This window comes from Mustela nigripes, chromosome 8 (genome assembly GCF_022355385.1).
Source record: "Mustela nigripes isolate SB6536 chromosome 8, MUSNIG.SB6536, whole genome shotgun sequence".
Lineage (NCBI taxonomy): Eukaryota > Metazoa > Chordata > Mammalia > Carnivora > Mustelidae > Mustela > Mustela nigripes.
The window spans coordinates 51,134,799-51,150,550 of NC_081564.1; the positions used below are offsets into that span (position 1 = coordinate 51,134,799).

At 36.9% G+C, this 15,752-nt stretch overlaps 1 protein-coding gene across 1 annotated transcript in view; it reads right to left on the minus strand.

Moving 5' to 3' along the window:
- Positions 1-5,982: 5,982 nt before the first annotated feature.
- Positions 5,983-15,752, minus strand: part of DSC1 (desmocollin 1) — a 31,336-nt gene continuing 21,566 nt past the window's right edge. The window contains exons 12-16 of the mRNA XM_059410044.1: positions 13,288-13,500; positions 11,546-11,785; positions 9,897-10,015; positions 8,313-8,567; positions 5,983-7,246 (exon numbers count right to left, since the gene is read on the minus strand). Of these exons, the coding sequence (XP_059266027.1) occupies positions 7,049-7,246; positions 8,313-8,567; positions 9,897-10,015; positions 11,546-11,785; positions 13,288-13,500 (1,025 nt within the window). The 3' untranslated portion in view covers positions 5,983-7,048. The remainder of the gene's footprint in view (positions 7,247-8,312; positions 8,568-9,896; positions 10,016-11,545; positions 11,786-13,287; positions 13,501-15,752) is intronic.

Below are 15,752 nucleotides of genomic sequence, written 5' to 3' on the forward strand. Positions count from 1 at the left end.
AATTCTATTTACCTATATATTAATTAATCAAAAAATGAGACTATGCCTCAGGCTGTTAGAATAGAACAAAATATTGAATCTTTTCAGACTTAAGGGAACATATCAACTTGATCACACAGTTCAGAAGAGCAGAGGATGAAGTGGAAGAAGTGGTATGCAACATTTAAAAATGTGTGTGGGGCTCCTGGGTGGCTCAGTGGGTTAAGCGTCTGCCTTAGCTCGGGTCATGACCTAAGGTTCCTGGGATCGAGCCCCATGTCAGGCTCCTTGTTTAATGGGGAATCTGCTTCTTCCTCTGCTCATTCCCCCCCCACCATGCTCTCTCTCTCCCCCTCTCTCTTGCTTACTCGCTCTTCTCTCTCTCTCAAATAAATAAATAAAATCTTTTTAAAAACCCAAAATAAAAATGTGTGCCGTGGGGTACCTGGGCAGCTTAGTCTGTTAAGTGTCCGACTTCTGTTTCAGCTCAGGTCATGATCCCCTGGTAGAGAGACTGAGTCCTGCTCAGGCTCTTTATTTATTCAGCTTGGAGTCTGCTTGAGATTCTCTCTCCCCCTCTTCCTTTGCTCCCCCCTGCCACTTGTGAGCATTCTCTCTCTCAAAAAAAATAAAAAGAAAAGAAAAGAAGGAAAAAAAACACAGGAATGTCTTCAAGTCTATCCATTTTTAAAATCTTACCCAAAAGAAAACAAGTTCCCAAGTTTATTGAATCATAATCAATTCTTTCCATTCAATCTCTGTTCTTTCCCTATATCAGATAAGATCCAGCTACATTTAATGGAAAATCTAAAATTTCATTGCTTAAACACACACAGATTTATCACTCGCATGAACAAGTCTAGAGATAGGAAATCCAGAGCAGGATTGGAGGCAGCTCCACAAAGTTACCAGGGATCCATCCTCCATCCTTATGCTCCTCCATTCTCAAGAAATGCCTGATGGCTTCCAATCTGAAACTCACAATAGGATTGCTTGAGCATAAGGCATCACATCCTGTGTTCTAGGCATCATGAAATACAACTGGAGGAAGCAGGGGTACCTGGAAAGCTCAGTCAGTAGTCCATGTGACTCTTGATCTTGGGGTTGTGAGTTCAAGCCCAACATTTGGTGTACAGCTTACTCAAAAAAAAAAAAAAATCTTCTAGCCAAATCACATCCTTTAATGACCTACTCAGAAATCTTATACACAGCATTTCACTTACTTCTCACTGGCCAGAATTTAGGGCATGTCACACTTGGATCAGGGGTGGGGTGGGAAATAGTGGTCTCTCAGTGAGGCACATAGCCAGCCTGACTGAAATCAGAGCTTCATCTCTAATGAACTAACTTAGAAGATAGTAGGTAGACAACCAGCAGTCTCTGCCATCACCCTCACAAAATACCAAAGGACATGTGCTTGTAAGCATCAACAGTGTTCTTGGGTGCCTTCAGCTCAGCTCATGATCCCAGGGTCCTGGGATCAAGGCCCGCATCGGGCTCTCTGCTCAGCAGGGAGCCTCCTTCCCCCTCTCTCTGCCTGCCTCTCTGTCTATTTGTGATTTTTCTCTGTCAAATAAATAATAAATAAATAAAATCTTTAAAAAAAAAGCATCAACACTGTTCTTAACGTTTAATTTCAAATATATTTAATCTAAAAACATCAATATCAAATCAGTATTTAATATTAATAGTTAATATTTGACATATTTAACAAATATATTCTATTTTTCTATGGTACCATATGTACTGAATATTAATAATGCACTATGCCAAAATCAAAACAACTCGGAAAATTTGTCTTAATTTTCTTCTACCCAGTCTGAAACAGGAAGAAATAATCATGACAGACTTTGCTGACTTATATAACACCACTGGTTCTGACAGGTTCTCAGCCACACCTATATAATAGTCCAAGTCAGCTACACCCAGAAAAATAAAACGTTAGAAATGTATGTGGGGATAAATTGGTTCAGTCAGAAAAGAATACAGCAAGAGACCTATATGCCAAAACGAAATCAGGAAACTATGAGTGTGTTTTGCTTAGACTTTCAGGATTATTCAGGTTGATTTTTAAACATGATTTGGTAAATACATTGGATAGGCTTAATCAAAAATAATTACTCTCAAAATGTGATTTTTTTAAATTACGGGTTAGCAGAATAAATTTACTAAGCAAAACGACAATGAACATGTCATCTATCTAAATTTGGTTACCGTATGTGTCATTGTATACTCTCCAGTGCAAGGCACTCTTAGGTATAAAATTCATAGAGCTGGTGATCCAGGTGCAGAAGAACAGAGTGGAAGGGTCTGCTTTGTGGGGGCAAGAGGCAAGCTGGCTTGAGTTTAGGCTACAAGGTGAACTGGCACCATTTCCCCACCAGATCTTGGCCACAGACTTGCTGCTGAGGCTACTTGTGTCACCTACTATAACTGGCTCATTGTGTTGTTCGCGTATTAGTTTTTGCAGGTTCCTCAAGGGATCAACTACCCATGCTAATCTCGAAGTTTCCTGTACGGGAAGATCTCCTGGGGATCTTGACGAAATGCAGATTCTGATCCAATAGGTCCGGGGGTGGGGCCTGAATCCAATTTCCTCACAAGCTTCCAGGTAGTATGAATGACACAGAGTACTAGCAAAGAGCTAGTACTGGTATTTAGTAATAAATCAGCAATGCCTGGGCCTCACCCTCCCAGTTTCCTATCTAATGGATCTGGGGCAGGAACCCCAAAATTAGCATTTCTAATTAGCTCCTTTGTGATGTTGATACTGCTGGTCCAGGAATCACATTTCAAGAACAACTGATAATAGACTTTCAGCATAGATCTCAGACAGGTGAAAAATATGGAGGGCATAGATAGTAGTAACATATCTATCTTGTAGAATACCCATGATGGATGAAGTGTCTTTTGTGAATTTGGATTTCAAATTTTAAATAGATAAACTGTATGAATGTTATCCATCTTTAATTCCTCAATTTTTTGTGTACATTAGGAAAGGCAAGGGAATTCTTTTCCACTTTGGATTATAAAGTTCCTTTTAGCTTTTCTTGAACTATATACCTGGCAGAAAACAATGCTACATGCATTTTTAGCATGAATTCTAGGTAAAACCTCAGCTATCTCAAAGGAAGACTTGAAGCCTCTATTTGTCATTAATAATTCCATATTGCAGCATTTAAAGGTCCCTAAACATGGACAGATAAGAACACTCCAAAATTCCAGGTATTAATTATCGCACACTGACAAGTAAATTTTAAAAACGTTGTCTTGAGGTCCTGGAATCAAGGCCTATTGTGGGGCTCTGCACTCCTAGCGAAGTCGCTTGAGGACTCTCTCTCTTTCCCTCTGCCCCTCCCCTGCTCAAGTGTGTTCTTGTTCTCTCGCACTCTCTCTCAAATAAATAACTTAATCTTAAAAAAAAAAAAAAAAAACACACCAAAAACCAGCCAAATACAGAGGAAGTCCACACTCGTTTCTAATTTTGTTCTTTTCTCCACAGTTTGGAAATATAAAACTTCTAACTATAGATTGGCTTTATCAAGTGGCATTTTATTCTTATCAAAAAACTTACTTTAAATAGTGTTGGGGAAAAAAAACAACAGGCCCAAAATGTCATTTGCCCCCAGGACAGCAGTCCTCGACTTAATTTCAGTTTCAGACTCTCCCAGAAGTGTGATCTTTCAAAAGTCAATCTGAAATTTCCTGGTTAGCATTAGTGAGATAATCTGTATGATACCACCTGACCCAAAACAATCCTTTCTTTTCTTTTGCTGATAACTTTCTCCTCTCACCCTCTTCCTTCTGCCTATAAAAACCTTCCATTTTGCACAACTCAGAGAGCCTGTAAACTTACTAGAGTGGTTGCTGGTATATTTCTGAGTCCCTGAGTAAAGTCAATTACATCTTCAAATCTACTCAGTTAAATTTTTGTTCTTCGACACTGAAGACTTTAAAATAATTCAATCAATCTTTACAAAATGTGTGTTATGAATGTACTTAACATACTGGTTTCTGATGCTTCTTACATAGTCTATTCCTATATTGGAAAGTGGTTATTTTATTGTTAGTGATAAGGATAAGTGATAAAGATTTGAGATGAAGTGTGATTTTTATTATTTTCTTTTATGCAACATTATCCTTTCAAAGAGTTGTTTTAAAAATTTGCTCACTTAATTTTCCTGAACCCTACAAAATATGCAAGGGTCTATCCATCCTTAGGAATGCCTTCTCCAGCTCTCTTTTTCACCTATGTAAGCAGAAGGACAGATGCAGTGCTCCTTCAGATTTATTAGGAAAGCAGATAAGAGACCAGAGACATGCAGAGATATACATAGTTTGTTTTGTTTCATTACCCTAATCTAATTGAGAATTTTCAACCGGTACAGGGTTTTTAAAGCTAAGACACCTCAAAATGGAGTTAGCTTTTCTTTTCTATGATAATAAAAATATTCAACTTTAAAACATCTATTGTGAATAATTTCCAAGTAACAGCCTATTCCATTTTCTATTTTTTTTAAAAGATTTTATTTATTTATTTGACAGAGAGATAGAGAGTACAAGCAGGCAGAGTAGCAGACAGAAGGAAAGGGAGAAGCAGTCTCCCCGCTGATTAGGGAGTCTGGCGCAGCTTTCAATCCCAGGACCCTGGGATCACGACCTGAGGGAAGGCAGCCGCTCAACTGACTGAGTCACCAAGGTTCTCCCCAATTTCTAAAGGTAAACATAAGTATGTATATCAAATTTTATAAAATGTTTTTCATAACTCAGGAGAATTGAAAGCTCAGTAAACTTAGGTATTTAACGAAGCTAATTTATAATAATTATATCAAATTTCATCTATCTTGGTATTCCTATAGAATTTTTTAACTTGGAATACTTTTGAGATCTGAATCAAGATAAAAATGTAATTGTATATTTTCCCTAACTATAGATTTAATTACAGAAGAACAATTCATAATGATTTCCTATTGATAACTTATATGAAATAATCCATAAAGATAATATAATGTTTTATTAACCAACTCAATTGGTAAACAGGCCCGTGGAGTTTTATAAATTTTATCAGTCATACAAATAACATTTAGTTTTGAGTGTAAACAGAGATTAGGGTTTCCTAAAGAAAGACAAATCATACTTCCTTTGTGAGATAAACTTTAATAATATTTGAAAATATTTAAGCTAGCCAAAACTGCTTAATACAAATTCATTTTCCGTACTTTCTAACAATTCTGGTAATACTTTAGGGTGTCTTATTTTGATAACTTTTGGCTTTTAATTATACTTTATGTTATAAACATAAAGTTTCTCTTTCCTATTTAAGTAAATATAATAAATGAAAACATAAACAAACACATATAAATTAATGTTTGGCTAATAGTTTTTAATTGCTCAGAAAATGTTCTGCACCTACATTCAACAATATAACATGGCGTGATTCATTTCCAAATTTTTAATGTGATACTTAAAAATTTCTGAACTGGTACCATTGTCAGAGTAATGTATACCTCAGACAACATAAATTGCATTACCCTCCAAAATAATTTTACCCACAGTTGCTATAAAAATCGTACATTATGGACATCCTATAAAATAAAATATTTATTTATTAGAACTACTTTTATATTCTGCTCTAATACCCAATTTCACATCAAGAAATAGCTTTAATCAGAAGCTGTAATTGAGAATAAGAATAATTACAGAATTTTTAAAAAATCAAATAATCTTTTCAATAGTTAACTAGTTAGTAGATTAAAGAAAATGAAACAGTTTTTTGGTCTGAATGAGAAATTTCCATGGAATATATGCTGCTATTGTCTGCAAATTTAGAGAGTTTGGCACAAAAGACTATTAAAATATTATTTAAATATATAACTGCTTTCTAAATTAATACAATATAATAGCCTATTAAAATGTTACACATTCAAAATAATTTATTAACTCATGTGTTCATTCATTTATCCATCATTGAACAAATGTTTGGTTGAGTGTTGCTTTCATAAATTTCCATGTTTTAACATTTACATGCTAGAAATTCAGTATTTCTGATTTTCCATTTTCTTAAAGTAATTACCAAGGTAGGCAGAGTGTTAAATTCCAATATGGATCCTCATTCCATTTTTACCATATTTAAAAGGCTAAGCACCGTGTGTCAGGCTTGCAAATCTAATGCCTGCCAGGCTGGTTTTACAAATGCTTGAAGATGGCCAGCCTCTGCCAAACTAGACAGTGCATGCTCTTGTCAAGGTATTTATATTTTAAAAAGGTAATAATACATCCCGGTGGGCAAACAAAACCTATTTGTGAGTCTAAGTCACACCATGGGCATCAAGGTTGCAATTCTTTCTTGGAAATTCTCCCATCTGATCCTTATAAAATCTCTGGCTCACATTATTATGGGCTTGTTCTGGTCCATGCCTTTCCAACAAACCTAGAAGCTGTAGGAACCTGAATATGGATTCGTATGGTCAGAGATCCAAGGACCAAGCGCTGAAGACTCCTGAAAGCGAGAGTGCTGAGAACATCTCCGCAGTGTGAAAAGTGTAGTGAGAAATGAGTACTTATTTCCCAAACTGAAGACTGTACCAAAGAATACGAAAGTCCTTCAATACACAGCCACTCAGGTAGAGAAATCAATTCTCTGGCACCAAAGACAGTGTTTCTAAGAACAATCTCCCCAGAATTTTGAAGGAAAATATTTAATTTTCATCTCAAATTAAAATGCATTTTTTATTAGCCTCGACAATACCCAGCTCTCCCACCGCACACTTTCGTAGCATAGAGAGTAACATAAGTTTTCAAATAGAAGATGCAAGAACCACATTGGTAGAGTCCTGAAAAGGGCGATATATACATGCATAGAAAAGAAAATTAACACATGAAACTTTTCTTTCTAGAGAATATGGAAGTCACGCGAGACGAGGAGAATTTCAGGGAGCCTTGTATTTATAGCATCCTTATCTATACCTGACTCAAAGTTTACTTCCAATAAACAAAATATTAGCAGATGCTGCTATCAATTTACATTCAACAAACTCCTACATATGCATTTGTAGATGTTTCTACACATTTATTTCTTGACACATGTCTTTGCTAGCGTCCTAAATTTGGGTTCCAGGTGATCTAGAAACTCAAGCCCTTCTTCGTCCTGCCGATCACTGCAGCAGCCTACAGAGCCTGCCATAGACCCTTTCCCTTCGTAGTTATACGAACGCACATAGTCTTCAGAATGTTTATGCTCCTCGTCTTGTCCACACAGGTACACCTTCTGTATCAAAAAAGAGCACATTTTATTATTTTTTTAAAGACACCTAAACATATTAGCATAAAAATAATGTCTTTGATTTACCTTTTACTGTTTAATTTTTAATCAGAGTGTGTCCTCTAATGGATTCCTACATATAAAAAATGCACATGATTGGTCTGTATTATATTCATTCTGAAAATATAGCAGATATATAAATGCTCCTAGCGAACACATTTATGAAAATTAAAGATACATGCATATCACAAAACTAACTTATGATTTCCCATTTGAACATAAGAACTGTATAGTTCCAACATCTCTTTGTAGGTCTTCACATATTTGGGGAACCCATATAGGCTATGATTCTTCCATTTATATACAATTATGGAATATATTCAACTGGATAAATATTAACCAGTATCTGAACCTAAAACAAGGAACTAAAACCCAAAATAAAAGCTTGACAGCCTGTCTGGTTGATGTTGATAGCCAGGCCTTTATGACCACACAGAGGATTCAGTATACTAAAAAATGTTTATAATTTATGATCCATGTATCATTCTATACAAATCTTTGACTCCAAATGATTTTCCTGGTAATTTTTAGGGAAGAAGCTACTGGTCCTCTTGTACTTCCTAAATACGTATATATAAGCCCCTCCTAGATAGTTGAGCAGTTTTGTAAACCTTATTTTAAAAGTTAGACTTGAAAGGATCATTTTTCTGTTTGGGCTTGGGCCTTAAATCCATATATATGATAATTAAAGAACTTAAAAGGTGATGAGTTCCAGGTGCCTGAGGAGGAAAACTTTTGGGAAATCTTGATTTAAAATCGTTTTTAGGGGCCTCTGGGTGTATCAGTGGGTTAAACGGTTGCCTTCCACCCAGGTCATGATCCCAGGGTCCTGGGATCGAGCCCCATGCTGGGCTCCTTGCTCAGCTGGGAGCCTGCTTCACCCTCTCCTCCCCACTTGTGCTCTCTCTTACTATCTCTTTCTCAAATAAATAAATAAAATCTTTAAAAAAAAAAAAAAGTAAAATCGTTTTTAACTTTCATGGAATATGAACTCAAAGACATTGGCACTCACCTCACCAAGCCGAGGTTGGGTGAAGCTGTGCCAGTCGGTATAAGTGTATCTTCCAGCCTCCATTACTCCCTGTCCTGCTCCCTTGACAGATTCCAAGGTCTGATGTCCACCGCCTTTGCTGGAATCCAAAGTGTAGCCACCTTTTACCATCTCAAAGCTTTGCTGTGTTTTGACTCCTTGGCCACCAAGAGTTCCAACAGACATGCTTGTGTCACAAATATTGGATGTCTGTGTGGGGAGTCTAATATTTGCTTCCTAAAAGTAAAGTTAGAGTTATAAAATGAGTGAGTCAAATTGAAACTAACAATTTCTTTTCATTTTTCTTTCCCATCAAAATTGATTATATTGAAGTCCGAACCCTCAGTGCCTTAGAATGTGATCTTGTTTAAAAAGAGGTCATCACATATGTATTTAGTTAAATTTAGATGAGGCCACACTCAGGTTGGGTAAGGTGAAATTTGAACACAGACATGCACAAAGGGAAAAGAATACTATTGAAGATTTGGTTTTAAGTCAAGGAACCACGAGTTTATGATTCTTTGGAGTCTATCGATAGGTCCCCCAATGATAGTGATCAAAGGAGCGAGACTGATACAAAGCAAAGGTCAAGCAAAGCTTTATTTCGCACCAAGCATCAAGAACCAAACCGACCATTCGGGGCTGCCTCTTACAGGGAGGGCGACCCCTGCCTGCCTTACAGACTAACTCTTATAGAGCAAAGGCCATGTGGTTGAGCCTGGTCACACACAGGTGGCCAATGAGATTGCAACACACAGAGAAAGCTGCACAGTCATGCTAGGTCACTCACGGGTGGTCAATTGAATTACAATTCACCCCATAGTAGCTATTTGAACTAGCCTATCACCTTGGTCAGAATTGGCGTCCAAAAGGTGGGGCCCACACTCCTTGGTAGCTGGGGAGACAGTATTTACACCCCACTGATTGGATGTCTCCACCTGGCTTGACTCATTCCTGCATTCGGGCTCTGTTATCTCCACCTGACCTGACCCACTCTTGTATTTGGGCTCTGTTATCAGGGACTGGTTGACCATATTCTACTGGTTTCCGGGACTTGCTTTAAGTAAGTTCCCCGGGTGGCGGTGGGGGGGTGGTTAGTTTAAGTTTTACTGCATAAACAACAAAATCACTGTTTAACTGGATGGAATCGCTCTGGCTAAATAGGCCCTTACACTATGAAAGTAATACAATAGAATTATAAAGTTAAACGAGTTAATCCAGGAATGCCTGGTGGCTCAGTTGGTTAAGCACCTGCCTTTGGCACAGGTCATGATCTCAGGGCTCTGAGATTGAGGCTCATGTGCTCCTGGTTCAGCAAAGAGTCTGATTCTCCCTCTCCTGCCCCTCCTCACTGCTCATGCTCTCTCTCTTTCACTCTCTCTCTCAAAAAAATAAATAAAATCGTTTTAAAAAATGAGTTAATGCATGCAAAGCACATGGAGTTCTGCTTGACATAGTAAGTGCTCAATAAACATTAGTTGTCATTATTATTACTATCATTATGTAATACTCAGCTGTTATCATTGGATCACCATACAATTCATACCAAAGTGAAATCTAATTTACCATCACTTCTTCTCCAGGTCCTTCAGTGTTTGACACAATTAAATTTTGTTGGGCTACATCTGGAAAACACTTCTTTACTGTTCTCTTAGCAGTAACACAGAAACAAGCAAACAGAACACCTAAAAAATAAAAAAGTATTTAAGTAAAATAGTATTTATTTTCTTGCTGGTGCATATCTTTTTTTTTAAATTTCTTTTCAGTGTAACAGAATTCATTCTTTTTGCACCACACCCAGTGCTCCATGCAATAAAAGCCCTCCTTAATACCCACCATCTGGCTCCCCCAACCTCCCACCCCCCGCCCCTTCAAAACCCTCAGGTTGTTTTTCAGAGTCCGTAGTCTCTCATGGTCACTTAAATCATGATATTTTAAAAGTTTCTTCACAGAACTTTACAGAATTTGTTCCATAAATTAAGATCCCTTTGGGTTATGAAATTTAAAACAGAGTATATAGACCATCTCTGTCTGACTAAGACTATTATTAGGCTAAATGAGAAAGAAATCAGTTAAAAGTAAGAAGGATGAACTGAGCATAGTTTGTTAACAGGTCTCTTCCCAACTCCAGAACTAACTTAAATGTTTCTCTTCTTTCCTCCACACTGAAATAGTAACTCCCTTTGATTGAAATTTAAGCTAGTATTACCGATAATTCAAATCCATACAGAACACACTCAAAGGGCATTAGGCATAAATACAAACATGAAAGGCAGTTACTTAAAATCTGTGGCCACTTTTGAAATTGTAATCACTGTGCTAAGGGGCATGTCCAATCTAACCTGCAACTCAAGTCAATGAATTAGGACACAGTAAAGACTACGTGGAAAGCCTATAAATGCAAATAGGTTTTGTAGTCCAATAAATGACTAAAAAAGGAAGGAAGGCTAGAGGGAGGGCGAGTGGGAAGGAGAGATGAGAGAAGGGTGGGCAATGATTTCCATCACTTTTGCATCTTGAAAAAAAGTTTTCAGAATGCAAAATCTCAACATTCTTTGCATGCATTACTTTTCCTCAGTGGCTCACCGTGACCATTTTCCACTAACGAGAGTCTTTTTTTTTTTCTTTTTATAATTCCAATTTTCTTTCTTTTTCAAGTTTATTTATTTTAAGTAATTCTACACCTAACGTGGGGCTCTAACTCACAATCCTGAGATCAAGTGTTATGTGTACCTTTGACTGAGCCGGCAGGCACCCCTCACTGGAGTCTTCTTCAGATGTATGTTAAATACCTTTATTAATAACAGCGAGCATAAACATCTAAGCGACTTTTGGAAGTACTCTTCACTAATTCTTCCTGTGCATAAACTTGGCTGGTTAAAAGACTATGTTTTGTATGGGAGGGAATCTTAACCAACCTCTTTATTTTACTTGTGGAAAAATGAGCTTGAAAGAAAGGAAACGATCTATCCTGGGTCTCATACCTTCTTCTTGGAAGAACTAAGGGTACAGCTCTGAAAATTAGTTTAAATTTAACCTGCTCTTACTGATATGTTTCTTCTGTATCAAAACCCCCAGTCATATAGTACACACAAGATTTTTAAAAGGACACATTTACCAAAGGCTATAAAAGGTCATTAAATAAAGAACCACCATATATATTTTTAAATATTAGATAAGCCTTCAACTAACACATTCTAGATAATTATACTTACATAACAGCAATGCAGAACCCAACACCATGGCAAGAATAGCCCATCTTCCAAGTATTACATTTGGCTTAACATCTCTCACATTTTTTATATTCATTTTACAGTCTGATGGCGTTGTACAGTCACATACTCTCACTGTTAACATGTGTTTTGCATTTAAGCCATGCCTATCTTTTATTATGAGAGGCACAGTATAATAGTTATAATCAAGAATTTGCTGCTGACGGAGAATGGCAGTTTTACCTAGAGCAAAAAAGGAATATATGTTGAAACTTTTCAGTTGCAATATTAATCTTACTTGATATGCTTGGGGTAGGCTGGGGGAGAAAAGGTGCAGAATTTAGCTTAAGGAAAAACTCTAGTGGTTCTTTTTTTTTTTTTTTTTTTTTTTTTTTTGAGAGGGAGAGACAGAGGAGGGGCAGAGAGAGAGGGAGAGAGAATCCTAAGCTGACTCCATGTCCAGCACACATGACCTGAACTGAAATCAAAAGCCCCACCTACACTTAACCTACTGAGTTACCCAGGTGACTCACCCCACTTTTTATTTCTTCATTTCTTTTTTTTTTTTTAAGGTTTTATTTATTTATTTGACAGAATGAGACACAGCAAGAGAGGGAGCACAGCAGAGGGAGTGGGAGAGGGAGAGGGAGAAGCAGGCTTCCCATTGAGCAGGGAGCTGGATGCGGGACTGGATCCCAGGACCCTGGGACCATGACCTGAGCTGAAGGCAGATGATTAACCCACTGAGCCACCCAGGCACCACCCCCCCAACTCCTGCTTTTTATTTCTTAAAAATGATTCTGATTTCTTGAAAAACCAGAAAAATAAATTATTATTGCTCTATATTTATATTAGACTAATCTATACTTAACATTACTCAAATACTATATTAAAACGGATTGATGTGTTCTCTTAAAAGATATTTGGAACTAGACACTAAATATATTATCTATTGCTTTAAAAACATACTTTTGCTCTTTTCTCTGGGCTGCCAACACCCCATTCAGACTGAGGAAGACCCAGAAACTTTGGGGCCATGGGAGCCACAGCCATAGCCACATGGACTAGCACCGGATTCACCCAGGAAGCCAGGGGGACATGGGCAGCAGGCGTCACCACATTACCAACTTTGACAAATATGACTCAGGTCACTTTAAAAAAGTTAGTGTGAGGCATTACTCCTTAGACGGGAACTGGAGCCTCTGCCCAGCTGTCGACCTTGACAAACTATGGACCTTGGTCAGTGAGCGGACACCGGTAAATGCTGCCAAAAACAAGACTGGAGTTGTTCCTATCACTGATGTGCTGTGCCCCGCCTACTGCAAAGTTTTGGGGGAAGGGAAAGCTCCCAAAACAGCCTGTCATCATGAAGGCCAGATTCTTCAGGGGAAGATCAGAGAATAGACATAGACTCTTAACAGTTCAGATTTGGCATTTCATTTCCATATATTTTTAGCGACAAAAGACCACGTTAATTTCTTCTATTTCTATTGTCTGAGTGTGTGTGTAGTGAGGAGAAGGGCTGGTGTCCTGGTAGCTTGAAGCCATGTGGAAGGAGGTGCAATAAAAGCTAATGAGAAGTTTAAAAAAGAAAAATTAAAAGCAAGGTATTATCCTTTTGGGGGGATCAATAAAATAATTTCCTAAAATAAATGTTTATTTATCATAATGAACTTAAGGTGAATGTCAAAACCATCAGTCATCTTAAGTTCCTACCGATGAGAAGATTTAGCATAATTACATACCATCTTTTGTTTCTAAATTCCAAAGTTTGTTGGCAGAATTATCCAGAAAGAATTGAAAAGGTGGACCATTCTCAGGTCCATCAGCATCTACAGGTTCCAGCACAGCGTAATCCTTGTCATGCTGACAAATTGTCACTTCCTTATCAATTTGTGGTGGGTGATCATTAAAGTCTTCCAAAAGAACTACTAATGTTCCCGTGCAAGATCTGCCATCTATGAAAAATTAAAAAATAGGATATTTCTTTGCTTAAAAACTTATTTTTGGCATCTCTGTGACACACCGCTGACATCTGCTTTCTAGTGGCTGTCTGAACTTGAATTTCACACACTTTGGGATCCCAAATACCACTGCTACAAATACAAAATAGTGACATGTCACTCTTCCTTGAAGCTTGATGGCTCTATCAGATGTTATCTTGAGGTGCTTTTTAAAATGAAAAGGTATGACATGATGAGCAATGTCACTACAGAAGAGCCACCTGAAAATAAAATGGATTCCTTACAGCTTACTTTGTGAAGTCATTTGTTCATCTTGCATATACAAAGACTTCACTTTAGGTCATCAGTTACTTCCTTGACTTCCTCTTCTGACTCATTTCCTCACATACTCTTTTCCCAAACTTTGTAAAGCTTCTCAACAAACCCACTGGGTGCACCCTTCCCTGTCTGCTTTGGTACATTCTGTCGCCACTTCTGGGAATATTTTTCTCTTTCTCTTTGCCTGATCATACTTTGTTATCTTCCAAGAATCCGCTCAGATATCTCCTCCTCTTGAAACTTGCCGTGACTTTTCTAGACAGTGGCAGCGATATTCTCCTTTGATTTCTCAGAACACTTTGCTCATCATTGACTCACTGGCTGAACTGTAAACATGATCATCCTCAGAGCTAAGTTGTATTCGTCTTGAGAACCTAATGCTCTGCCTAGCATTTCTTGGCTAACTTATAACTTCATAGTAACACCTTGAACATAATGCAATTACTGTTTTATACTTTCCAAAAAACTTTGTTGAGTAAACCATAAAATAAGTTTGCACCTTTCCCCTAATTCAATAAATATGCTTTTGACCATAGGAGCTATTACTCATCTCCAGATGGCCACTGTTATTGGCTTAAAGCATTTCACCTTGTCTCAATATTTTTAATGAAAATATTACCGATGATTTGTGTTTAAGAGATAATGAAGTTCAAAAAACATGTCTAGATTTTCCCATTTGTGAGAAGATAATAAACTACAATAAATCGTAAGCTCTCAAAATTGAAATAAACAGAAAAATTGATCCAGTTTCTCGTTTTTTGCTTCTAAATTTGAAGCATTAGATAAATTCAGCATTTATCATAAAGACCACTATAAATCATATGCAAATATAATCCATTTTACTTTGAAATAACACTTAAGCCATATCTTATAGTATATTTCAGTGATTATTTGCTTATTTAACTTATTAAAAGTTATTTTTAAATAAATGACTTTATAAAAGGCCACTGTTGCATATATATTTTCCAAAATTATTCTATCTAAACAAATTTTATAATATCTAAAAATAAAAGAGAGCTACAGCTCTTCTTTCTTTTTTCTTTTTTTTAACAGCTCTTCTAATAAGAAATCTGCAATAGAACATAAACATTTTGATACTGCCAGAAATTTGTAGATAAATTTGAATACAAGTGACAGCTTCAAAATCAGCAAACTAAAGATGATGTGTTAATTAGCACAATTAATCTAGTTAGAGGAACATAATATAAATGAGAAGCAGTGAAATACCTTTTTATAGAAAAGATACATTACTTGTGATAATTAACTATCATTCCCAGGGAAAGGAGACTTAAGAGGTATTAAAAGAAGAACTGAACACAGACGAGTGGAAACAATCATGGAAGATGTCACTGTCATTCATCTGAAGCAGTTAAGTGACCTGAATTTCAAACAGGATGGGCAGTGCTATACTAGGCAGAGGGTACATGAAACAGTGCTTTCTAGAGTGATAGCACGGAAACCAATCTGCTTGGCAAAGAAGACTGACACAAGAAGCAGAAGTAAATAAATTGGATTCAAAGAAAGCTAAAAGAATGTCTAGGTTATCATCCTGAAATATTTATGAGCACCAAAACTAAACTTTCATCTGGAAATAAAAGTAATTATTAAGATATCTGGCCCTTTGGAAGTATATATTCATTTTGTTTACAAAAATAAACAAAAATGTTGATGTCACCATGTGGGTCTTTACTTCTTTGTGAGCACACACAGATTATCCATGAGCCTGGGACATAGACTCTTAGAGTTCAGATTTGGCCTTTCATCTCCTTATATTTTTAGCGACAAAAGACCACGTTAATTTCTTCTATTTCTATTGTCTGTATTTTCCTTCTCTTCAAATAATGTTTCATTTTCCTATCACTAAGCTTCTCATTTCTGTGAAATGAGGGGCAGCTCTTAACTGATTTCTACTTATAATATCCATACAA